The 24853-nt window shown below is 61.8% G+C and overlaps 1 protein-coding gene across 1 annotated transcript in view; it reads right to left on the bottom strand.

The window, feature by feature from the left end:
* The window catches only part of VOLCADRAFT_97614 (uncharacterized protein), a gene marked incomplete at both ends in the record, with an annotated part of 35959 nt that overhangs the window by 8848 nt on the left and 2258 nt on the right, over window positions 1–24853 (bottom strand). The window contains 21 exons of the mRNA XM_002956527.1: window positions 162–653; window positions 1512–1655; window positions 1983–2159; window positions 2665–2757; window positions 3305–3385; window positions 3948–4241; window positions 4687–4869; window positions 5230–6900; window positions 8538–9094; window positions 9605–9878; window positions 10065–10411; window positions 10873–14947; window positions 15517–17168; window positions 17295–17417; window positions 17790–18876; window positions 19015–19073; window positions 19685–19931; window positions 20186–20227; window positions 20334–20416; window positions 21672–21793; window positions 21930–24370. Of these exons, the coding sequence (XP_002956573.1) occupies window positions 162–653; window positions 1512–1655; window positions 1983–2159; window positions 2665–2757; window positions 3305–3385; window positions 3948–4241; window positions 4687–4869; window positions 5230–6900; window positions 8538–9094; window positions 9605–9878; window positions 10065–10411; window positions 10873–14947; window positions 15517–17168; window positions 17295–17417; window positions 17790–18876; window positions 19015–19073; window positions 19685–19931; window positions 20186–20227; window positions 20334–20416; window positions 21672–21793; window positions 21930–24370 (14244 nt within the window). The remainder of the gene's footprint in view (window positions 1–161; window positions 654–1511; window positions 1656–1982; window positions 2160–2664; window positions 2758–3304; window positions 3386–3947; window positions 4242–4686; window positions 4870–5229; window positions 6901–8537; window positions 9095–9604; window positions 9879–10064; window positions 10412–10872; window positions 14948–15516; window positions 17169–17294; window positions 17418–17789; window positions 18877–19014; window positions 19074–19684; window positions 19932–20185; window positions 20228–20333; window positions 20417–21671; window positions 21794–21929; window positions 24371–24853) is intronic.

The following is a 24853-nucleotide window of genomic DNA, read 5'->3' as shown; positions in this document are numbered from 1 at the left end:
AACTCAACACGCATCTCCCGGGTCGGGCATCTACTTTTTACTTTCATCCGAAACCATTACCCGGCAGCACAATCAACTACCATTCCCATGCCAACATGGCTTTTTAGGGTCCCCGAAGCAGCAGCCTACAAAGCCCTCCTTCTCCGCAGTTCCCAACTCACGAGGTCCAGCATCTTCCACCCTTCGTCCTGCTCTTGCTCCTCCTCCTCCTCCTGCTGCTGCGGCTGCTCCTTTCTTTCCTCTCCCTGCACCTCCTGACCTCGTTCGTCCGGTTCCTCTTCCTTTCCTTTCTTGCTAATCTTCTTCTCTTTCTTTTCCTTCTTCTTTTTCTCCTTCCCCTCCTCCTCCGCCCCCGCCGTCCCGCCGCTGCCATTAGCCACAGCTGCCGCTCCCGCCTTCTTCCCGTCAGGACTGGCCTTCGCCTCCGATCTGTTCGCCGCTGCCGCCGGTGCTCCCGCCTCCAGCCCTAACAGCTGGTTGGCCTGCTCGGACGTGAAGTAACGCAGCAACAGCACTCTGGCTCGTGGACTTCTCTCCAGGGTGGTCGCCAGCTGACCCACATCGTCGAACAGCTCCAGGGGGGATACGGGCACTAGTTGTCCGGACACGTCATCAAGGACGGTAAGCCGACACGTGGGCAACTCGTACGGCTCCTGTGGCATGACACGAGGGACACGCGGAAGCGGAGAAGCCAGGAACATGTGCATGCGTTACACCTTCTCGAGATGCGATATCCCCCAACATCACCCCCCACATTAACCCTCCAAAGATGCAACGGGAGAGCATACGAGCCATGAGGGGGCCTGAAGGACACCAAACGGACGAGGGCTTACCCAAGAAACAGTCATCTAAAAACGCCACAAAAAAACCTATTCTTACTATTATTCATGTAAATGCCATATCGCAGTGTGGATATGATCGAGGAAATTGGGGAAAACGGGATATGAGATGTACGGCAGGGACCAGCTGGTGATCACAGGATCCACATAGGTGTGTACGGATATGGCTATGGACACCATTTCATTGCTACGCCATGCGCTCCAATCTATTTGGGACTTCCTTTCCTCTTCAAAGCGCCACTTGGTACCACATCGCGTCCACCACTACCAATCCCCCCACATGTATCCACACGCGCACGCACGCACATACATACATATATGGTCTAGTCTGGTGACACCTTCGTGTATATGAAGGTTCTGGGTTCGATTCCTGGTCAGACCCCCGACATTGTTCGGGAGGTCTAGGTTTACTAACGCTGCTGAGGTGTGGAGATGAGGTCTAGTTGATGGACTACGTTTCGCATGCTGAGATGGTGTGATGGCTGATCTGTCTCTACGGATGTCGGGTGACTGGATGAGGAGGGGTCTAGTTGGCAGGACCCAAACCGCCGTCGGTTGTACGGTGTAATCAACTTTCAATATATATAGTCCATGGCCTCCCGGCTTTGACGGACCCCCCCCCGCACTCGTGCGGCACTTGTAACTGTAACTGTATATACCCTGCATACACACCTGCGTGATGACGGCGTGCGTGGCCGCGGTTGCCCCGCTTCCCTTCCACCAGGCCGGCAGGTCGTCCCAACCGGGCAGGGTGGCTGAGGCCAGGATGGTGGTCGGGGGAGCAAAGGACATGATCTGACGCACGACTTGCCGGACCTGCGGGCACAGATATACATGCAGCATGACCGCAAGTGAGTAGGCGAGTTGCTGGGAAAGAGATGAAGCAACAAACCTCGCGAAGGAGGGAAAGGACAAAGACAGCGTCTGATAGGAAAGAGCTAGGCGAGGAACGAGTCGACGTACGGTTACACATAACTGGTACGCAAAAGAGGACAAGGAAACAGAAGGGACACTTTCACACCGGAAAAGTTAAATCTCCCGACCTCCTCTCTCTCCCTCCTCTCTCTTCTCTCTCTCCCGACCTCAAGCTGACTGGCTAACCCAAGGAGGACACCTTGTCACATAACCCTTTCTCCGACTGACCTCCTTGTCCAGGTGGATGCCCATGTTTGGCTCGTCCAAATACAGCACCAGATTTGACGAGCGGTAAAACGCGTCATGGGGAGCCTCTGATGCGACCTGGACGAGCGCCGCTGTTGCATAGATGTCCGCGATGATGACATCGGGTTTGCCGCCACCCAAATCCTCGTTCGTCGCACCCTGTGGGCGGTTGGAGGTTCAGACGGCCGGGGAGGGGGAACGGGCAGTGTGAGTGCGGGAGCGGCCGTTCAGGGCCCGGGCAAAACGTAGCTATACAGCTATAACAACAAAACAGGCAAGGCAGAGCAAAGCAAAGGGTCAGCAGATCTGCCCCGCTCCGTTGATCACCACAACGCTAATCACTCAACTCGAGAGACAGGAACTTGACGATTCGGGACAACCCAGTTCAAAGGCGGTGATAAGAGCCTTCCTGACTCATCCTTTTCCCCTTCTTGATCCTCATACCATCGCCCCCGCCCTGACAATCCCCCACGAGTCTGAATTCATACAAATTTGTGTGCCCTTCTTGTCCTCAACCTTCATTGCACAGAACCATGCGCTTCCTCCCTCCTTCCTAAGCTCGTGTCGTATGCTCTAATATCCCCTTTACATCCCACACGCCCTTAACACCGGCCCTTTCCCCCACTCTTCACCCGATGAGCACGCCTCCTCCCCGCGCACGCACCCGCTTAGCGTTTTCCTCCAGCTGCTGTCGCATGGTGCCCGCGCCCGTGCTGCCGCCGCCGCGCTTCGTACGAATCGAGTACGGACGCCGGACCTGTACATTATACCGTGTGAGGACGGCATTGGCGTGCGCACATCCAGGTCGGGCAACGGACAGCAGTAACGCAACCGAGGAGACATCCCCTCCGCTTCGTGTTCGATACGAGGTGGGGGGTTGCCAATGTACGGATAAGGTGTAAAACACATACACACACTGTTGTACGTACAACATACAGACAATAATACGCGGGACGGTCTAGGAGGAGGATAGGCCACGCCCGGGGACTAGACACGAGGACAACACACGCCAGGACTTCAGAATCATCTGTCAAGGCCACCACACCTGGCGGACAGGAAATGACGAGCGTGTACTGTATGTGCGCGCATGCGCGCTCGCTGTATGAGCGAGTGTGCGTTAGGTGCGGTTACATCCTCTGAGAGAAGCGGGGAGGATGCTTCTCTCACGACAGACAGCCGCAAGCTAGTCCCATCACCTCAAGCACCCTACACAGCTGCTCGCTTTAGGAGCTGCTGCTGCTTGTAGCTGCTCGCATTAGGCACCCCGATGGCCCTACCCAAGCACCCCCCTGGAGGCAGCCCACCTGGAAGAAGTCCCCGTCACGTGCCGCCGTCCAGTACACCACCCCGTGCGCCTCACACTCCTGACCCACGCGCTTGAGCACCTGAGGGGGATATGGGGTAAGAGCACGAAGGAGCAGATTCAAGCAGGAGCTCCAACAGGACATACATGGCACATGCAAGGGACAGAACTGAGTGGTGGCGATAGGGCACAGGGAGCATTTAGAGGGGGCACTCGCCACCTCTTCAAGGGCGCAGCTTCCAGTCAGTTCATACGCCCACTGATGGACCTCCAGTGCCCCTCCATAATCTCACTAATAACCTCAAGACCGCACCCTCCTCCTTCTGTTTCCCTTTCGTGTGCCTCCCGCCTTTTCCATGTTGCCCCTCCCTCCCTCCCGCCCTCCCCTTTCGTCCCTCCCTCCCAACAGGCCCCCTCTGTCGGCCCCCTCCCCTCCCCGCGCTCTCACCTTTCCCGGCCCCTTCCCATCCCCACCGAACCAAATGGGCGTATCTATGTGCTAAAAGCAAGTAACTAACCAATAACTAACCAACTGCCGGCGTCCAAAGCCGCAAACTGCTATGAGCCCAAAGCCATGGAGGGCAGATGACTCTTTGTACCCTGGATAGGATTCCCCCATTCCATTCCATTCCATTCCATCCCACCTGCTTAGTGGGCACCGAGTACACCAGGATCGTCTGTGGATGCCCCGTCCTCCCCTCCGCAGCCACCGCATCCACTGCTCCTGCCGCCCCTCCCTTCCCTGCTCCTCCTCGCCCCGTCGCTCCCGCTACGGGGCGCTCCATGTCCCTCAGCACGTGCAAGTGCAACATCACCGCTGTGAAGGTCTTGCCGCTACCCGTGGGGGTGGACAGGATGACGTGGAGGGGCCTGGCCCTTAGCCGCTGTGGCTGCCGCTCCGCTCCCTTCAGATGCTCGTCCACCATGTCTAGGAGGTCCTGTTGGTGCCGGTGGCGCATGGGCGCCCCAGCGGCGCTCGCGGCCCAGCGGTTGGCACTCGACCACATGTCCTGGAGGGCCTGCTGCCGTTCCTTCAGACGAGCGCCGCTCCAGGCGCGCTGCACAAAAAAGTGGGTTCGTTTCTCGTTTCAAATCTTCGGTTCTGTTCTAACTTGGGTTTGTCAGGTTTTAATTGGAAAAGGATAGGAAGGATAGGCGCATAGCATGACGTAGCAGGGAGATATCTAGGTGAGGTCGTAAGCACGGTAAGAAGTTAGGTTTGTAGTACGGTAAGCCAGGGTCGGAACGGACATCGGAGGAAGGCAGGAGAAACCCTTGTATCTCCGTGCGCGCAGGCGTTATGACCATACATGCAGATGCATGCACGCCAACAGACACAGACAACGACATAGACGCGTCGTGTCAGTCACAACTGTACGGTACCTGCGCCGCCGCCCACTCCGACGACCTCGGACCAGCCTCCAGCGCCCGACGCGCCAGGGCAAACAGCGTGTTGCCCCCCATAGCCGCGGCCCCGCTGCGTCCCCTGACTGCCGCTAGCTGGTCCCACGGCTGAATCTCCTTGAGCAGCTTGTAGCCACCACCTGAGCGCACCTGGCCAACAACCTAACGAGGTAAAGAAAGACGCGGAAAGTAAGAAAGAAGCGTTAATCACGTAGGGAAGTTCGTTTTAGTGATGGTATGTGCTCGTAGCACAGTCCTCATGCATTGTTTGGTTTGGTTTTAAGCAGTAACAGACAAGTAACTGGCAGTCAAAGATAGTGAGAGGAGGATGCAGGGTAAATCTATAGCAGCTGGTAGTTGGTCGTTGACTGTTGGCACGAGCAGAATCGTTGTCCAACCCTTTCGGAGCTTTAGACCACAGCAGCAAACACGCCTTTCCTAAATGCCCCCAAAAAGCAGGTATAGCCGTAGATGCAGATGGACTGCAATCGCATGCGGGACGGCCATAAGTGTCCTACTTACCTCTTTGTCATCAATATCGTTCCAGTCCCGCTCATTCAGGGCGCTGCCCACATCAATAAGGGTGGTGCGTAGACCGACCGCCGCCGCCGCCGCGTCAGCCTCGTCGGCCTCCACGGCCGCCGCCACCATTGCCGGCGGCGCGTCAGCGCCCGACCGCGGAGGCACCCCCGGCACCAGCACCTCCCGAACCGCCTGCTCGTCCCACGCCGCAGGATCTGGGTCGACGGCGTGAAGCATCAGCGAATATACGACAGCCAGCGAAGCCGGCAGCTCCGGTTCCATCTCCCGTAGGTATGTCACCGTCTGCTGCAGCGTCGCCTGCCGCTGCGGCGACGGCTTCGCCGCCGCCGCAGCAGCATCAACAACAGGCAACTCCGGCAGGTGCACTTTGGGCTGGAACCAATCGACAACGCTCCGTTCCACCGTCGCCGCCCTTCCCCCAGTAAGGGGGTGCAGCGTGTTCGTCGACGGCTCGTATTCGAACGCCGCGCCCGGGGCGCGCTCGTCCAACAGCGCTTCTGCCACCGCGCGGCGCAGCACCCGCAGCTGTTGCCAGAATGGGTCTACCAGAGTCATCGTCGCCAGGCCACGGCAAGAGATTTCTGCTAAGAAGCTCGGCAGCGGACCTGCTGCCATAAAGCGGTTCGCCACGGCAGGATCCAGCCAAGGTAGCGCTGCCTCCGTCAGCGTCAGATCTCGGAGGATGCTGCCGTCCCGCGCCGCGCGGTCCTGATCCAAATACGCCTGGACGATGTCGTTAATCTGGGTCAAGTCATCTTCGCTAAATTCCCGCAAGCTGATGGGCCGCTTACGGAAAAAATTCACATCCAGGTGCTTCACGTTTGACGGCAGGTGTACGACAGCACGTGCTGCAGCGCCGGGACTAATGGGTGGCACGACGCCGGGGCGGAGGCCGCCGCCTGCACCTGAGAAAGCAGCGGTACGGTGGCGCATCAGACGGTGCCGCAGGTCCATGCCCATGTCGTTACCCAGCACCGCCGCGACCTGCGCACGGCGAAGCAGGGGTGGCATATACGCGCCTGCGGGACCCGCCGCGGCCATGTGCCAGGCGCGCCAGGCGTCTTCGGTGGACCATACGTGGAGGCAGACGCAGCGCGCGTCGATGATGACGTCCTGCGGATGTACGATTTTTGGGACGCCGAGCACGAGGAAGTCGGAGTCCTTGGACAGAACGGCGAAGACGGCGTCGCGGTGACGGTGAGCCCAAGCTAACAGGAGGTCATCCGCAGAGTGGACGCTGCGGATGATTTCCAGACCCAAATCGCGGCAGGCCTGAAACATAACCAGCTCGGCGGTGGGAGGAATGACCTGGCCGATGGTGAGGGCATGGCGCGTGCTCTCGGTGTACAGGCGCTCATGGCGAGGGGCTGTGGCCGAGTCGGCGATGAGGACACAACGCAGGCCGCTGCGTTGCAGGCCGCCAAAGTAGCGACAAGTCTCCTGGTAAAGCTGGCCATGGAATTCAGTAGACTTCCAGTCGATGGCATCTGGTATCTTTGATACCAGGTAGTACAAAACATTGAAGGCGTCAACCAGCAGCAGGTTATCCGGCCGACCATCTGCTTCACCATTTTGCAGGCTGACAACCCGAGGCTTTGCGCCCGCGTTTACCAGCTGCGTAATAAGACCAAAGACACCCATGGCGTGGATCTACCTGGGGATGTGTAGCCAGGACAAGGCAATCAATCAAGCTGACGAATCATATGGGGAGCCTGCGGTGCGGCCACAGCTAGTGGCAAGGGTATCTCCACACCTTAAGATAGATCTAAGGATTAAGCAACCAAGGTCATCAGAGAATTAAGCCGTGGACCCTGCGCTTGCAAAGCGCTTTCCAACGCGCACGTTGAGATGATGGAAGTGACAAATGGACTGTTTTTGCGATTGTGCTTTGGCAGATATGATGTGTTTCCTCACGAGTTATAAATTTTGCTGTTTACTGTGTGCTTTTATGAGTAGTACACGGATACCCGTAAACTACGTACCCGTGAACTGAATTCCGAGATTCCGGCCCCGTGAGGCCTGTGATTTACACAGAGGGTAACCGAAGGCAATCAAAGCAGCAAACCTCCAAAACTAATCAAAACTCTTCAAGTTGAAGTTACACCTAATTATTTTTGGGAATCTTGAGGTCTCCTACAGGTAATGGCGTGTCAGTTGATCTGTGTTTCATAGACACATCCCTTTCCATATGCTTCTGACAAGTGGCCCCTTTGCGGGGCAATCTCAAACATTCATCCTGTCCCTGTAGGAAAGGCTGAAACCTTCCAGCACTAACAAACACCATCCACGCCTATACTTGAACGACGTCCGGTTCTACGTTCATGGACTACAAGGACCCTTGCATGTCGTAACCCCTCTGCGTACTCTTTGTATGTATAACCATCATCCTGACTTCCGGAGATTGCTATCAAAACACATACGCGACGTACCCAAGGGAATGCCCCATGCCTTACGCATCTTTGGTCAAGCCGCGCCCAGAAGCCACCCTGTGGGGCACCAGCTTCTAATTTGTCCCTTGTGCAGTATTGCTCAATCTGGATCCGACAAAAGCTAACCGAAAACCGCTTTGTTTCTATTCTCCTGGTCATACGATCTGCAAAGCAGCTAGATGCAAAACAGCACTTCTATAAACAGCACTTGCCTACAGCGCCAATCGTAGCAATCCAAGAAAACTCATGACGACCTGCTTCACTCGCCAGCTTCACCCACGACCTCCATTTTTGCGGAAGAACATATGTCACGAAGCAGCAGCTCCCAGCCTTGTCTAACCATAAAATCCCTCGAAAGTCGTAGGGAGCGCAAAAGCGTAAACCCACATCATACCTAGCACGCACAATATGCGAGACCAGCTCGACAAAGAAACGACACATCATATTACATTATAACAAATCGTATCACGGTACACAGGAGCATCTGCACCACACGGCGATATTCCCCCAACCGCACCTTTCAATCCCATTTCTTCTGTCTCTGACCTGCTACGCTACGGACGTCAAGTTATTAAAAGCCCATACCACGCGATGGAAGTGCGCCACCGTACGCCCTGGAGAATCCACTAGAAACTGATGCTGATTTACGAAACCACATAAAACCACCTAAAGCAACATCAGGCTATTGATATACCCTGCGGACGGGGAGACCCCTTGTAGTGGGTTCCAACCTGCATAGCGCCAGGTCGCCACTGCCACTGCTACTACTTACTAAGCGTGCACGTTCGTGGTGCCTATATTCCCCGACAGCATCCGTATAGTCTCCGCCACGCAATATGCTTGCGGCCCGGTGGCTACCTCCGGCAATTCATTCAAAAGCTGCGCCACGAAGGCCCCATCACGGAGCAGTGCAGCGGCGGCCGCGACATGGCGAGCCGGGCGCGGCGGCGGCGGCGGCGGCGGCGAGCCGAGTGCAACCAGGCCAGGCGCACGTGTCGCCGCAGTGGCTGCGGCGGCGGCATCGCCGGCGCCACTGCCACTGCCGGCTACCCCCCGGGCTCCATTATCCTGCATCGCGTTGCCCACGGCGGTCTCAGCCAACCGAAGCGCCTCCAGCATGCTGAGCAGCACGCTGCGGGGGTAGGCCACGGCGTTGCGTCGGGCGGGCACCGTGCCCGGCGGCCGCGGCCCTGCTGCGGCTGCCGCCGGCGCCGGCGCCATTACCCCAGTGCCGCCAGTGGTCCTCAATTCGCCTCCGCCTCCACCTTCTCCCGGATCCCCCCCCGGGGCCGCCGCCACATTCCCCTCGTCCGTGTCATCGCCATCCATGAGGGGTCCGGCGTACCTTGACACCGTATTCAGGCCGCGTGGGCCAGCCGCGGAGCCTGCAGCGTTGGGGGGGACTGCGCCCGCGTCTGAGGGCATGGGAGGAAGGGGCACACGGCCCGGCACGCTGCCCCCGCGCTGCGTCCTGACCTCCGCTCCCCGCGGCGCCATGCCGCTCAGCGCCGATGGTCCAGCGGTCGAATCTGCAGTGGCTGCACCTCCTGGCGATGATGCAGCTGTGGTGGTCTGCAAAGTGGGTCCTGCGCTGTGCCGTTCCTGCAGCTGGTCATACACGGGGCTTGCATGCAACATACGCTGCGGCTGCTGCTGCTGCTGCTGCTGAAGCTGCTGCTGCTGCTGAAGCTGCTGCTGCTGCTGCTGCTGCTGCTGAAGCCGAAGGAGGTTGAGGGGGTGTCGCGGCGGCATCTCCTGGGGCGACAGAGGCCGGCGCAAGAGCCCGCGGATGACTGGCGGAATGTCAGTGTCCTCGTCAAAAACCTCGCCGCCCCCGAGGCCGCCGACGCCCAAGTCGCCACTACCACCGTCGCCGGCTTGGCTGCGCTCGCCGCCGGTGCCTCCAGCTGCGCCAGCGTTCTCACCGACTGTCTGCCGCGCCGGGCCGCCTTCCCGGCCTTCACCCGGCGAGTTTCCGTGTTCATGCGGCTCGTGAGCAGTAGCAGAGTGGATCTGTTCAGCCACAGAGCTGCCGTCGCCAGCGGCCGGACCAGCCGGGCCAGCGCCGCCGTCGCGCTCAATACCGGCTGCCACGCCTCCGAAAGCCCCGTCCGCTCCTTCAGCCGGCTCCCTGTCTCCTCCAGATCCCTGGTCCCCTGCCGCCTCTAACTCGCCAACCGCGGCAAGGCCTCTTGAAGCCTGAGCGATACCCGCTGCCGCCGCCATCGCTGCAGCAGCAGTAGGACTAGCTGCTGCTTCTCCGGAAGCAGTAGCAACCGTTGCTGCTGCTTCCCCAGGAGCTGCAGCAGCAGCAGCAGCAGCAGCACCAGCACCAAGGGTTACTGCTTCCCCAGCAGTAGCAGCAGCTGTTGCTGCCAGGGGCACCGCCCCGGCGGCGGGAGGTTCAGGGGGAGGCTGTGGGAGCTGCTGCGCCAGGCCGGAGGCGCCCAGAAGCACGTCCAGCGGGATGAGGTCCGGCAGGCTGTCTGGAAAGCTTTCAGTGTCGCTGTCCTGGCCGTGCTCAGCCTCGCCGTTGTAGTCTTCTTCTTCCTCCTCCTCCTCCTCCTCCTCCTCGTCATCATGATGATCATCATCACCATCATCATCATCATGACTATTGTCAGTATCACCATCGCCATCGCCATCGTCATCATTTACGAAAGAGAATGAAAAGTCCTCCCATAGAGTCGGGAAGCCGGGAGACGTCGCTGCGAGGTTGGCAGGCCCCGTACCTGTGCGGCGCGGCGGTGGGCGGACCGCAACGCGGGGGCGAAGAGGGGCACAGCAATACGCGTAATTTAAGATGCCGTGACGGAAGCAAAACACAAAAACACGCGGCCCACGGCGGATGGTGTGGTTTTCTCTTCGGCTTGCTAGGGCTGTTCCACGTTCCCCCAGAAGAGCCACCCCTTCCACGGATAGCCTTATCGTCACAGCTCGGCACGGCCTTGCCTGGCAATCCCCTTTAATCAAACCTTTGCTCCCCCTCTTGCAAGGAGGCCATCACTCACACACGGCCACACACAGCCACACACAGCCACACACACACACACACAGCCACACACACACACACACAAGGACACTACGCAAATCCTAGCCAATGCGTTTTCCCTTTTCCTTCACAAGCAATCCTTTATCAAATGCTTTGTTATCAACACCACCCAGCCAAGCTTGCCTGCCACTCCGCTGGCACCTCCTGCATCGCCATCATGCTCCGAAACAGGACCTTGCAGTCCCCTCCCAGATGCAAGATTGGCCGCGGCGGCGGAGCCGGGGCCGGCGCCGCCATCCGCGATCCGCAACGGCGCGTCGCTCAGCTCAGATCGCCCTGCTCCTGCTGCCGTCACCCGCGGCGGCGCAAATCGCACCGCCCAGGAGGGGATGTCCTGCTCCTCGTAGGACCCCGGCAACCCCGGTCGGTCATTGGGATGGCTGCCGTCGCTGTCTTCCGGCGGCAGGTACCTTCGCCAGGACAAAGGAAACGACGACATGCCCCCAAGTTGAATGGGCAGGATTCGCGCAGCAGTGGTTGTGGTTGTGCCGGCGGAAGTTATGGTCGTTGCGGCTGTTGTGGTGGCTGTGGTGCTCGGACTGCTGTCACCACCCGGGCGATCGCTGCCTGAGGTGCTGGCCGTACCACCGCCGCCGCCGCCGCCGCCAGCTCCGGCACCCCTAAACCCCCCAGCGGGTATCGTAATGCTGACTACGGAGCCATGCGGCACGTTAATTAACATGTCGGCCGGAATGCGGACGAGAGACGCCACGATCTGTGATGTGGCGCCGCCACCGCCGCCGCTGCCACCGCCACCGCTGAAAGCTGCAGGGGTCCGCGGCCGCAGCAGACCGCTGAAGGATGCGGTGGCCGTCGCCGTCGCCGCTGTCGGCTGTCCCCGCAGCCCAGACACCGGCTCCAAGCCGAGCGACCAAGCCGACGACTCAGCGGAGTTGCCGCTGGCACCGCCGCCGGCACCGCTTGCAACTGTACGAAAATCAAGGAGTGCTCGCAGTAAGGCTTCCATGGCGGCGGCCCACGACGTCTCGGCCCCCGATTGGGTGTTGGAAATCCCTTCTCTAGCCTGCACTGTCGAGCTTATAGCAGCAGCCGTCTGCCGGGACGACGACGACGACGGCGAGGAGGAGGATGGACCCCTGCGCCCTGTGCGCTGCAGATCTGATACGGAGGCCGGCCGTGGCGTCGCCCTGGTTCCCGTTGTGGCTGTGACCGTGGCCGCGGCCGCCGCTGCTGGCGGCCGTTGCGGCCATCGTTGGGAGCTTTGGTTGCCTTGGCTCTCCACCCAGGCAAAACGCCGACGGCGTTGTCCGGACGGCTCGCCATCTGAGCTGGTTTCAGAGTGCACCAGCGAAGGCGTACTGTCTGAATGATTGCTACCGGTGCTCATGCTACTGCTGCTGCCGCCACCACGCGGCGTGTCGGAGTTCGACAGGAGAGGCGGCAAGCTCCGCGGGGAGGATCTGCCGCCTGAAGAGTCGGACTCGCCGCCATACGTATCATCCTCGTCCCCACAAGCACCCGCCGCCGCATTCGGTCCATTTCGGTCCCGTGGCCGCTCCCTGGCCATGCGCCGATAGATGCTCAAGCCGCTGCTGGTGTTCGTTGCCCCTCCACCGAGGCTCCAGCTACCGTTGTTGTTGGTAATGGTGGTAGTGGTAATGGTAGTGGTAGTGGTGCTGCCGAAGCCCCGTTGGCCGCCTGCAGGTGCTGTAACAGACCCACCCCCCGCGACGGCGGCGCCCTCGGTGCTGCCGTTGCCGTTGGCGCCCGTGGACGAGTAATGCAAGCGGTTCAGCGGCGGTAGAACGTCATCACTGCCCTCATCGCTATCGACCGTCGTCTCGCCGGCAGCGACGTCCCACCCGCCGTACCCGTGCTCGTACAGCTCGTCCGCCAGTATGTCGTCCAGACCTTGCAGGTGGTCATCGAATTCGGCTCCAAACGAGCCGGTTCCCGTCAGGCCGTTCGCGTCGACGTCGACATCGTGGCCGTAGCCGCTGTTCCTTGATGCGACGTCGTCACTTCCCTCCTCACCCAGCAATGGCTGCTGCACCAGGTCGCCATCGCCATCGCTGTCGTCGCCGCCGTCGCCGTCGGCGCATGGCACGCCTGCGCCTGCGCCGCCGTCCTCGTTGTTGAGCAACTGGGGGGCCGACGCCCCATCACGAATGCTGCTGTCGCCGCAAGCAGCCTTGCCCACCTCCCTATCCACATGCCCTTCCCCGACGTCGGTGGAGTTGGACTGTGGCGTGCCCACGCTGCTGCCATCGTGACCACCACAACCAGATCCACCACCACATTTACCACGCTGTTCATTATCGACGGCGGCAGGCTGCCTAGCACCCAGGTGGCTGACGCCACCAAGGCCGTGCTCCGGACCGCCGCTGGCTCGTCGACGTCCCCGCGGCAAGGCCCACCACTCCCTCCACGACCCGTCCTCATCCTCGTTCTCATCATCGCTGCTGCCGTCGCCACCGACACTTACACCAGTACCTGAAGCCCGCCGCTGCCCCAGCAGCAGCCCTGCTGCACCGCCCACATCCTCGCATCCTGGCCGCCGCCGCTGCTGTCCCAATCGCCACCATCCAGCACTGCTATCGCTCCTGTAGCTGGGATCCCTGGCCCCAGAGCTGCCATCCACCTGCCCATCCTCCGCACCGCCGCCACCCGCCGCCGCCGGACAGCCACCTTCCGGCCCTGCGCCGCGAACTCCACGGACCCCTTCCCCCCGCCCAGCTACGCTGACGGCACCAGGCAGAGCGACCGGACCCTCATGGCGCTCATGCAGCCAGCGGCGGGGATGGGGAAGGCGGCACCGGGCGGGGCGCGCAGTCTCTGACTCGTCGCTGTCCGACACGAGCACCTGCAGGCCCTGCGCCCAGGCGTCCACATCGCCAGCATCCCCAAAGACGCTACCATCCTCAGCCGCATACAGCGGCTCAAACGGCGGTGGTGTAGACAAAGCATCACCAGCGTCGTCGCCATCGTCCCCGCCGGAAACAGACTCACCCACATCCACAGAGATCGACGCCGCCGCCCCGAGTCGCCACGGCACCGTCACACGACGACGGTCTCGCGGCACAGGGGCAGCCGCAGCCGCCACCGGCATCGTCGGCCGTGGAGACAGGCACGCCGCGATCTCCTCCAGCTCCAAGTCCCCTTCTGGTAAGGTCGCATGGCCAAGCGAGAGGGAGCCGCTAGCTTCCGTGGATGCCAGGCGGCGGCGGTGCGGCAGCACCGGCAGGGCGCGGCGTTCATGCCGCTGTTGGGCGTGCCGTCGCCGCGCGGACTGACCAACGGAGGCGGCGGCGGCGCCGGCGGCACCTGGCGACGTGCCTGGTGCCGTATATGCAGCGCCGGCGGCGGTTGCTTCCGGCGGTGACGGCGCCGCCACCGGGCTGCAAAAGGCCCCAGTTGCTATCATCCGTGCTAGAGCACTGAGATCCCTTTCTCCTGTGGACAGGATTTCGGACCTGGATCCTGCTACTCCCCGGTCATCCTCGCGTGTGGTGAACCTGAATTCGGGCCTTGGGCACGTGAAGGAGGCGGAGCTGGTTTCGGCGCCGTTGGCACTACGCACGGAAACAGCATGCCTCGCGTTCCCAGTCTGCCGTGCGAAACGCAGAGTAGCGCTGGTGTTGCGAATCATCGCCAGGTGCGGCGGCGTGTCATCAGCAGCGGTGTCGACGGCGCCCAGCGCGTTCAAAACATCCAACCGGCCGCCGTTTGGCTCCGACAGCGGCGGCTCTACCAACCCCTGACGCCTCCGTTGCCGCCGCAGCTGTCGCTCCTCCTCACACGTCGCGACACGCGGCTGCTGGTACTGTTGCAGCTGCTGCTGCTGCTCCCCCTGCTGGCCTTGCGCCGTGTACACGGGCGCTACCGCCCGCCCGCCCGCCCTCTCGACTGACGGCGGGACCGGGTGAGCCGGGTGACAGTGACTGAGGCGGCGCAAGTCGCGGGCAGCGCCGCTGCCGCCTCCCACCCGCTGCCCTCCCCCAGCCACCGCAGCGGGGCCCCTTGATAAAGGCCTCAGGCCCAGATGCGACGGCAGGCGCGGGTTCACGTGCGTCTCAGAGGCCCCCCCAAGAGTGCAACAAGTCCGGTCAGGGAGTCCCCGGTAATCATCGGTGTTGCCGTCGCTGTAATAGTAGCACCACTGCCACTGCCGGCCAGGGCTGCGGCCGTCGAAGGCGGTGTTGCCGTCGCCCCCGTCGGCGCCATCATCGAGGCTGTCCCACGACTGACGGCCCGCCTGCACAATGCATATACGTGGAGATATGGTGTGGGATTTAAGGAGAGGAACGGAAACGGGTACTGCCGCGTGGGCATCATGTTGAGGGGCGGGCGCGCGGCGGGCCACAGCAGGGTGGTGTGGGTGGTGTCAGAGCGCGCAGATGCAGGTATGGGGGGAGCCGCTTTCGGGGAGCGCGCGGCGCAGTGCGACGGACGATACAGCAGCCCGATTTGCAGCAGCAACGCAAGGGCCAGGCAACTGTCAACGGGGACGCGATTACGAACAAAATAATAATAATAATAATAATAATAATAGTAATAATAATACGCATTTGCCATGCAAGCTGCAAAATACTGGCTTTGTCCCAGGCCTTTTGGTAAGACATGACCCTAATCGTTAAGGGGCAAGGGATTTCAGGACAGTTTTCATCCTCTTACACCACAATATCTTGCCGGAGCGTAAACCATCCCCCGCATCGTATATTTCCACAGCAGCCCATACCACCGCACGCACGCACGCATCGCAACACAACGCTGGGGCCAATGCCCCCTCAAGTTCCTCCTCACACGCACGCGCGCGTCTCGCACCCGCTGTTGCTGGTGCCGCTGTCGCTGTTGAGGTCTTCGATGGCCTCCAAACGACGCTACCTGCCGCCGTCCACTCCGCGCCTCACGCCCTCGTTCGTCGTCACCACCATTATCTAGGTTCCGCCAAGCCGTTATGTGAGCTCCATCAGTCTCGCCCGCACCGCCGCTGCTGCCGCCAAAGGTGGAGCCCGCTGCCGCCGCCAAGGCCGACGGGCACAAGGACCGCAATCTCGGACTATGGCCGCCAGTGCTTGTGTTCGTCTCCACAACTCTGACTGGTCCCGCACCAGCGCTCTGCCACGGCCCTGTCTCGGACAGCTGGTTGAGGGCCTCCACCCCGAGTTCCGTATTCGGCAGCCGGAGCAGTCGCGGCGGGAAACACGGCACCGCGGCCGTACACAGCATGGCCGCAGCGGCGGCGCATGACGGTACGGCCAGACCCCCCAGTTCGTCTCCCGCTGCCCCCGCAGCCGCCGGTCGTGGCGGCGGTAGCTGTGTAGCCTGAACCGGGTTCCACATGTTTTCCATTGACGCGACGCGGCGCAACAGCAGGCGCTGTAACCTATCACTTGCTTCGGGAACGCCGTACTGGCGCCCTCGCAGCAGTAGTGGCGCTCCTGCTGCTGCCCCTGTCGCCGTTGCGGTGGTCGGCTGCATATCGTCGGCACCCGAGCCGCCGCCGATAGCTGCCAACGGTGCTGATACCCGGTTTCGGGGCTCCAACCCAGTCGATGGATGGTCCGGCGGCAGTGGCTGCTGAAGAGGCCGCGCAGCGCCCTCCGGAACCCCAGGTGGTGCGATTGGGCGCAGCAGGGCGCGTGCAGAGCCGAAGGGTCGTGGGCAGCCGGCGGCAGAGCGGGGCCGCCTCGCCGCCGGCACCTGATGGACCAACGCACGCATGCGCGCGGTTGTCACCTCATCACTTCTCAGTCCCCCGGCCGTCTCCTGGGTTCCAGCTGTGTGAGGACTGCGAGCTGCTGAGGCTGCTATTGCTGTAGGGGAGGCGGCGGCGGCGGCGGCGGCGTGGCCGCTGCCGCCACTGCCGCGGCAGCGGGACGCAGCCTGGCGCTTGCTGTCCCCTAGTTCGCAAGGGCCCTGTTCGGAAGCCTCTCCACTGAAGCCGGAGCAGCCGATCCCAGCCGCAGACACGAGCTCCTCCACGTCAGCATCCGCCAGCTGTCGCCAAAAGCGGAACACACTTGAATCGGAATCCAAATCCGCGTCTGAACCAAGTCCAGAGCTCGTGGACTCGCCGTCAGCCTCTTCCGCATCCAAGTCGCGGCAGCGGTGAATCGGCGAGCCCTGAAGAGCGTCGCCCGTGGCAGCAGCGGCGCTGCTGCCGAGGTGTACGGCGCCTGCATCCTCAATATCTAAGATACCTTGCCCCGCCTGCTGCCGCGGCAGCGTACTGCGGCTACGACCCCCAGCGACTCTGGTACCGCCAGCGGTGGCAGCAGTGGTCGCGAGCCCGGCTGCAGACCTCCGAGCTGGCTGGCCTTGTGCGGCTACAGGGCTCGAGGGATGCTGTTCTGCAATATCTATCGTCGTAAGGTCAGTGGCTGTCCCCACGGCCATCTGGGCCAACGACAGCTCGACAGTCGTAATCGCCGCCGCCGGCGCTACCGCGTTGTTGTCAGGGGGACTGCTACCGCCTGACGCGGCAACGCGTACGCCATTCCGATGGGGGCGTACCACCACAGGTTGTACGACCGGGCCGCGACCCAGAGCACGAACAGTATGTCCGCCGGCGGTAGGCCGTCCACGCTGCCCCTCCTCACCTGGTTGCTGTCCCAGCCCCAGCTCTCGCTGTTGTCGACGCCGTTGGAGCCACATGGAAAACGGCAAGGACGGCGTAGCAAGCGTCCCGGTTGGTGATGCTACCGGGGCCTCTGCAGCAGACACTGTCGGCGGCGGCGCCGCAGTGACTGTAGTCCCGTGGGGATTTCCTAGTGCAGGCCCGTCTGGCAGTGCGATGGCACCTGGGGCGCCTGCGGCAGTCATAACTCCGGGTTCAATCCCGGGTTCAGTTCCAGATCCGACTCCCCTAGTACGACTAACGCCAAGCCCGCTTCCCTGCCCTTGTACTGCATATGCCTGCTGCAACGTCGTCGTCGTCTCCTGATGATGTTGTTGTTGGTGGTGGTGGTGATGTTGGTGATTATGAGTCTGTTCATGTTGCGCAGTCGCCCCCAGGGAGGGCGTCCCGCTAGCCGCAGTGACGTCATCCGACCGCGCCGCCAGGGCCCGCCACCCAGCCTCCGGTCGTGCCACACCCGTGCCCGTGCTGCACCAGGCCGAAGCCACCAGCTGCTGCCGCACCCGCATCGCTCGTAGCGGAGGCGGCCGCCGCGCAATTACGGCAAAGGCATCAGAAGACAGACCCGCGACGAACATGACTAGCCGAAGCGGCACCAGCACCGCGCTCAGTGCAAAGCGCGCCGCAGCCCAGGCGAGTGACAGGCTCCTGCTGCGACGCCGTCCTTCGACGCCAGAGGGGGGCCGCCCGTGTCTTTGTCCATGTCCCTCCCCCTCCTCCGTCACATATACCGAGGCAGATAGAGTCACCGCGTCAGCGGCCAGCGGCTGCCGCTGAGCCTCCAAAGGCGCGCCCTCTTCCTCGCGCCCGGAGTTGCCCAGGCCTCCTGCTATTGACGTGGCGTCTAGCCGCACAGAGCTGGCCCGCCGTGCGGGAGGTGTACTGGCGGTGTTGGCGGCGCCGGGGCCGCCGTTCGGCGGGGATCTGGGTCGCTGCGCCTCATCCGCCTCAGCTGCCCGGTATGCAGCCAGCAGCGGTTCTCCCTCATCGGCAAACAGATCCAGGGAACCGGCGCAGCCGCCGCGCCCGTCCGTCGCGCCACTCGCCCGACTGCTGCAGCTGCTGCCGCTGCCGTCACTGGCGGGTCGCGGCCCAAGCACTGCATCCGGGCTGGCATCCGCCACCAGCAGCCCTCTTGCCGCCGACTCGATGGCGCTGCCGTTGGCTGCAGTCGCTGTCCGCTGCGGGAGTTCCGCATCGCCGCGGCCGCCGCTGCTGCTGCTGCCGTGTAACCCCACTCCAGGCGCCATCGCGGCCAAGCTGCCCCAGCTGTACGAGTCGGTGTCATAGCCATCCTCCTCCTCCTCCTCGAATTCCTCTGCCTCGTCGTCAAAATACTCGGTATACACCTCCTCCGCCTCATCCCCCTCCCAGTCATCCTCCGAGTAAACCCACAGGTCCTCCTCCTCCTCCTCCTCCTCGTCGTCGTCCAACCCATCGACATTACCAGCATCACCACCATCCTCCTCGTCCCTACAGTTATCCTCGTCCTCGTTGTCCCCGCTCCCTTCGCCACTACCATCACTGCCATCGCCGTTATGTTCCTCTGAGGAAGAGGAGGCGGCGGCGGCGGCTGAGGAGGAGGGAGAACGGGCTCCGCTGCGACCAGTCGGTCCACGCGCCACCGGGGCCGGCTCCTCAGCTCGGGGACTGCCACGGTGGGATGCGTAGGGGCTCCTTACCAGCATCTGGATGCGATTACGGGTCAGGTCGCTCACGCGATTGTGCAAGTCCAGCAGGCCTGTGAATCCCCATGGGGTCGCAGCGGGTCGCCGTCGCGGCGGTTAGGAGAGGAAGCGGAGGAAGAACGAAAGGATGGGACCCCCAAGGCCAGCTCTGACACGTCACGCGGTGTGGAGTGAGGGTGATGTGCCGCGAGGCCATGCGAATGCTGCTATTTGGATCCTATTTATTTATGAGCAGGTGGCGTGTTGAGCAGGGCTTGGTTGGGCCCTTTAACGTTGGATTGGATGGCCTTCGGCTACCGCCGAGCGAGCATGACACTGTACAAGAGTGGGTCTCATTTGGGTGACTTGGGCTATTTGGGTGAATTGGGTGATATAAATTAAACGGGTGGCCATGCGGTAATGTGACTATTGGGGAGTTGAGCCGGGAGCTGTTGGGTGAATGGGGTGGGGTGGGCACAAAACCCCATCCGCCCTCATCCAACCCCTACAACGCTGTACCACTTCCTTCGATGGGAAAATTGCTCGTGTGCCATATCCGCAATTCCTTCAATTCTCCATTTCCTTTCTAACAACACGCAACCCACAGAACCCGAGTGAAAAGTGAACGCATGCTCCGTGTAAAGTAAGTCAAGGGGCGGGTTCCGTCCCCCGTCTGGCGTCTCACCTATCTGCCTAGGTTGCAGCAGGCCAGCGCTAGAACCCCCGTCCGCCCCGCCTGCAGCACCACTGCCTATGCTGTTGCTGTCGCCTCTGGTATCGCTGTTAGTGGCGTTGCTGTTGCCGGCCGTCGCAGTAGCTGAGCCGCCAGCGGCAGCGCGCATGTGACGTAGCGTAAGGCCGGAGCTCAGGCTGCTAAAGGCCATACTGTTGAGCATTCCGAGGGTTCCACCACCATATCCGAACAGACCCCCCTGCACGCCGTGCACGCAAATCGTCGGAAATAACGCGTATTGGCTTTTGCGGGTAGGTGGTGGAAGTCAAGCAGGTCAGCAGGCCTAAAATGGCGATGAGGCACGCGTGTAAATGGCTACCCTTTGGACCTTATGCACGGGAAACGTAGTTGTTCTGCTTTGTTGTGCGAGAGCTTCAGCGGAGCACGGCTGCGGCCTCGTACTGACCATTATGCGAAATGCCCAGGGGCACGGCCGCCATGCACGCAGCTTACCCGCTCGCGGAGTCGGCGCTGAAAGGGAGACAAGAATATGGGCTGCGGGGCGTGGGAAAAAAGAGGATGCTTCATGGTTGTGGTAGGGGAAGGAGAGGGGACGGCCGACCAACGCGACCAAAAGGCACAAAACCTGGCTAAGACATACCTCCTCATCGTCCGAGCCGAAACCAGCCGGGCCAAAGCCGTCATTAATCGTCCCAACAGCAACGATCGGTACCTCCCCAAAGCCTGTGCGTTGCAGCGGGTAGACAGGGATGGCGTGACAAGGCGCCGGGTATAGAGAAAACAAACATAGGACAAACATGGCAAAACACAAAGCAACCATGACGGAAATAGCTGTCCAGGAAAGGGTTGTGCCTTGCGCCAAACAAAAACGAACATGGCCCTCTGCCAAAAATTGAACCCTAGGCAGCAAAGCCACCGAAGCGTGGATACGCAAAAAGCTAAAGCCGAAGACATGAAGCTCCAGACCGCGCTTACCTGGCACTGTTATTGAACTGTGGCTAGGCATCCCTCGCCGGTGGTGGACGACGGGCCGAAAGCCCTTCTGTTGTCCTAATGCTAAGCAATATATCTTCTCTTGCTTACATACTCGGCATCTTAAAAAATGGCTACAGTCTCTAGTGCTGGAGCGTCTTGAATTCGGTTGAAAAAGGTACACACATGTAAAGCAAGTCCCGTTCAACGTGGCAAAGATACGCTTGCAATAAGATTCAACGAAATTTGGTCCGTACCCTCTGTACCTAAGGCTGCACGATGTTAAGTTCCATGAACACCTTCCGTATACATGTACTGGAGAGATGAGGCTTCATCCTGGTGTTCCAAAAGGCCATTTCGGCAATAGGCGCAGGCTATGGCAATCCTTCCATTGACAAGATGCGTCAGGTCCTTTCTGCGTGCAAGGCACCGGTTGCTCTTCGCTTGTGACACATGGTAAACAATAAATTCTGAGACTTAATTCTAGGCAAGCTCAAGTAGCACAGGGGTTCAGACAATTCGCTTCTGGAAAAGGAAGCGAGGCCTGGACCGAGCGACCCGCGGGGCGTTCCGGAGTTGCAGTAGCTTGAAGCGGCAGGCAGCAGCTGATTCCGCCAAATTGCAACGAAGTAGCACGAGGCACTATGCATAAAATGCCTGTAAGCTTAATGGCCTTTATCGATCACCACAAAATGTAGCAGTGTTTTGGACAATACGCAAGCACGACATATCCCCGTCGTCAACAACCGCCACACCATCATCCACATCGTAACTATCTGTCTGAGCTGGCCTCCTCAGGCTCTATCCCAGGCTTACAACTTATCACACCTATTCACCTATAACTTTGTGGCCGGATTGCAGACAGCCATCCTCGCTATCTTGCCTCATCCCACCGCAAGCGAAAACGTGGCTCAGCATCCCCAACAAACTCCAAACTTCCCAGCATCACTTACCCACATCGCACAAATAGCACACAGTCGCGGGCAAACAGCAAGGCGATACCTACCCCCTCCCAAATCCACACCATCCACCATACGCACACCCGCAAACCTCTCCACAAACTCTACATACCTCCTCCGCACTGTTAGGCCCCCTATTTCTCTATCCGGGTAAGCCCCGCGGCCTCCCCTGTTCCGACCCAAAGCGTAACGGGCTCCGAAGCAGAAGACTCTAGGGTATCCCACCCTGGAGCTAAGCCGTAATAAGGACCGTATTAAGACCGAGGGTTCAAACGAGGAGCTGTCACCTGAGGGAGACTGTTCACCTCCTGCCGTAAGTGCCTTGCTCGTCCATGATCGTACGACTAGGGGCGCCCTGCTGGACATGTTCAACTTCCTCCGAAATCAGCGCGCGCGTCCCCTCGCACAGCCACGGCAGCAGCGGCAGGGCCTGGCGAGCCGCCCAGCCGTACAGTGTGTGCCGTAGAGCGCGGCCCTTGGACGATGATACGGCGGCAGCACCAGCCATCCTCACGTCCTGGACCGGAGCAGTGGCCGCCGATTGATCGCCGCAACGACCCTCCCCATCTGCCTCAACGTCGTCGTACTGGCAGCGGCAGTGTCGTACAAGCTCTTGCAGTGCAGCAAGTCCCGCGGGATACCCAAGGGGCCCCGCCGCCGCCGCCGCCATTGCAGTCACGTGTTCATAGCTGGCGGCGCCGCCGTCGTCGGCACCAGCCGCGGCGGCCGGCGTCGACCGCATCAGCGTGTGTACGGCCTCCGCCAACAGAGGCTGTGCCAGTGGATGCTCAAAGAGCTCCAATCGGGCCGCCGCCGCCAGCAGACGCGCCAAGTCATCAGGCGACAGCCGCGGTGGCGGCGGCGGCAGCTTGAGAGCTGGCCCTCGCTGCCGCGGCCGCTGCTGCTCTAGGCGACGGTGATTACGAGGAGGTTGAGAGAACCGGCGGGGTTGTCGTTGCGTGTAGCGATCCCCGCCGCCGTGGGGTGTGGGTGATGTCGCTTCCGATCCAGCAGCGGAAGCCGCGCCGTTGGCCGACGGCACCGCGGCCTGCAGCCTGTACAGCACCTGCCGAGCCGCAGCCACACGCATGTCCGGCCGCCCCGCCGCCGCCCCGCTGTCATACAGCGCATGCACGAGAGCTGCTAGGTCGCGGGCCGCAAGCCGACTGGGCCGTGGCCCCGCAGCGCCGCTGCAGCTGCGCAGTGCCGTGTCGGCAACAGCTACGAAGCAGAGGCGAAGCTCGTCGTACAGCCACTGAGGCATTGCTGGCTGTGTGCTGCTGCCATTGGCGCCGCCGCCGACGGTGGTTGGCGCCTGAGCCACCACCAGTACCCCTGCCAGGGCCTCTGCCAGCGCCACTAGCGCCTCTCCACCCGCCGGCGGGGGCCCCTCCTCTGCCCCCTCTCCGTCTCCCTGCTGCCCAGCCGCCAAGAGGACCTCTGCTACGGCTAACAGTCCCTGACTCAGCGCCACAAACACCGCAGTAACGCCACGGGCCTCCGCGTCTTCGGCGTCCTCGGTATCGACGCTCGCCGCCGCCGCCATCGCCGGGGCACCTGCATCGGCGGCGTCCCTGCAGCCGTCGACGCGGTCGACAGACACGGAGGTGCGCCGATGGCGCTGCGCGTCCGCCGCCGCCGCCGTGGCGCCGCGGCCTAGCACCCACACGAACCGCGCCATCGTCTGCGGGTTTCCCGACACGGAGGGGGTTCTGGCGACAGCGACCAACCCGGCGGCTAGGCCATCCGCTGACGGCGCGGCACGCCTGACGAGTAGGTACACAAGCCGCATCACCGCCGGCGCGCCGGCAGCACGCAGCCGTACGAGTGCCCACACAGCCGTCAGTGCCTGACGGGACGTCATGAGGCTCAGCCCGGTAAGGACTGACCGGCCCAATTTACGGAAGGTCACCGCCGCCGCCGCCGCGGCCGCGGCCGCGGCGGTGGCACCGCCGTTATTATCTGCGCTGGAGTTCGTCTCGCCATTCAACAACCGCCACGCCGTCAGGGCAGCGGGCCGATGCTCCAGGACCGCCAAAGCGCATAGCAGCCGGCCTGCGCTGCGGGGCAACAGCGGCGGCGAATTGCCGTGGGGGTCCTCTTCCGCTGCCTGCAGTACGGGTGCAAGGCGCGCCAGGAGCTCATCCATTAGCCGCGGGGCGTGCACTCCCACCCTGCCGTACGCGACGGCGAGCTGGTACAACTCCCCCGGGCTCAACTCGTCCAACGGTGCTGCTGCCGACCCACCCACGCGCCGCTGCCGTACACCGGCGTTGGCTTGCGCTGGCGCCAGCACCTCCGCTGCTGCAAGGAACAACCGCCGATTTGCATGACCTACGGCTCCGCACGCGCGCAGCAGGCGCGCCAGCGTACGCGGCTGGAAAAAGCCTCCACCTCCGCCGTCCATATTATCGCGATTCTGCAGCTGCGTCACCGCCAGCTGCGCCGCAGTGGCAAACAGCGCTGGGTGGTAGCGCCGAGCACGGGCCCAATCCTCCAACAGCGTCGCCAAACCCAGCGGCTGTAGCTCCGGCAGCCGCAGCAGCGCCTCCCGCGCCGCTAGGTGCCGTAGCTCCCGGGGGCTCCGAAACCCCAACACGCCCAAACCCCACATGAGGTTTGACAGGCCTTGTGCACTGAAGCGATCTGTTTGGGCGCATGCGACCCGTGTTAGCGCGACAAGGGCCTTAGGGTGGATGGCAGTAGACGACCGCGAGGCTGGTGATGTTGGCGGCTGCGGCTGCGGCTGTGGCGGAGGAAGTTCTGGGGGCGGTTCGGGAGGCGGAGGCGGCTGCGGCTGCTGCGGCGACGATGACGATGACGAATGGGGGCTTCCGCTGGGCGACGGAGGATTCCTACTGCTGTTGCTGCCGGTGTTGCTACTGCCGTTGGCGCTGTTGACCGCGCTTCTGGCAGGATGCTTGCGGCTGCTACTGCTGTTACCGCCGGTGCCGTCTACTAGAGTGAAGCTGCCCTGTTGGGCGGTGTCGCTACTGCTGTTGCCAAGGCTACTGCTACTGCCAGACATGTCCGTGCTACTGCTACTGATTATGTCACTGCTGGTGCTACTGCTGGTGCTAACTGCTGCATGGTGAGGGTCAATGCCGTTACTCCGCATCGTAGCTACCATGGTCGCCATGGCCCACACGAACATGCTCACGCCCTGCGCCGTCAGGGGTACCGCTTTCCGCGCCGGCGGGCCCCCGGCCGCCGCATCCGCGGTGGCGGT

This window comes from Volvox carteri (genome assembly GCF_000143455.1).
Source record: "Volvox carteri f. nagariensis unplaced genomic scaffold VOLCAscaffold_62, whole genome shotgun sequence".
Taxonomy (NCBI): Eukaryota; Viridiplantae; Chlorophyta; class Chlorophyceae; order Chlamydomonadales; family Volvocaceae; genus Volvox; species Volvox carteri.
The sequence above is the reverse complement of the archived record's forward strand: the minus strand, read 5'-3'. Positions and strand labels throughout refer to the sequence as shown.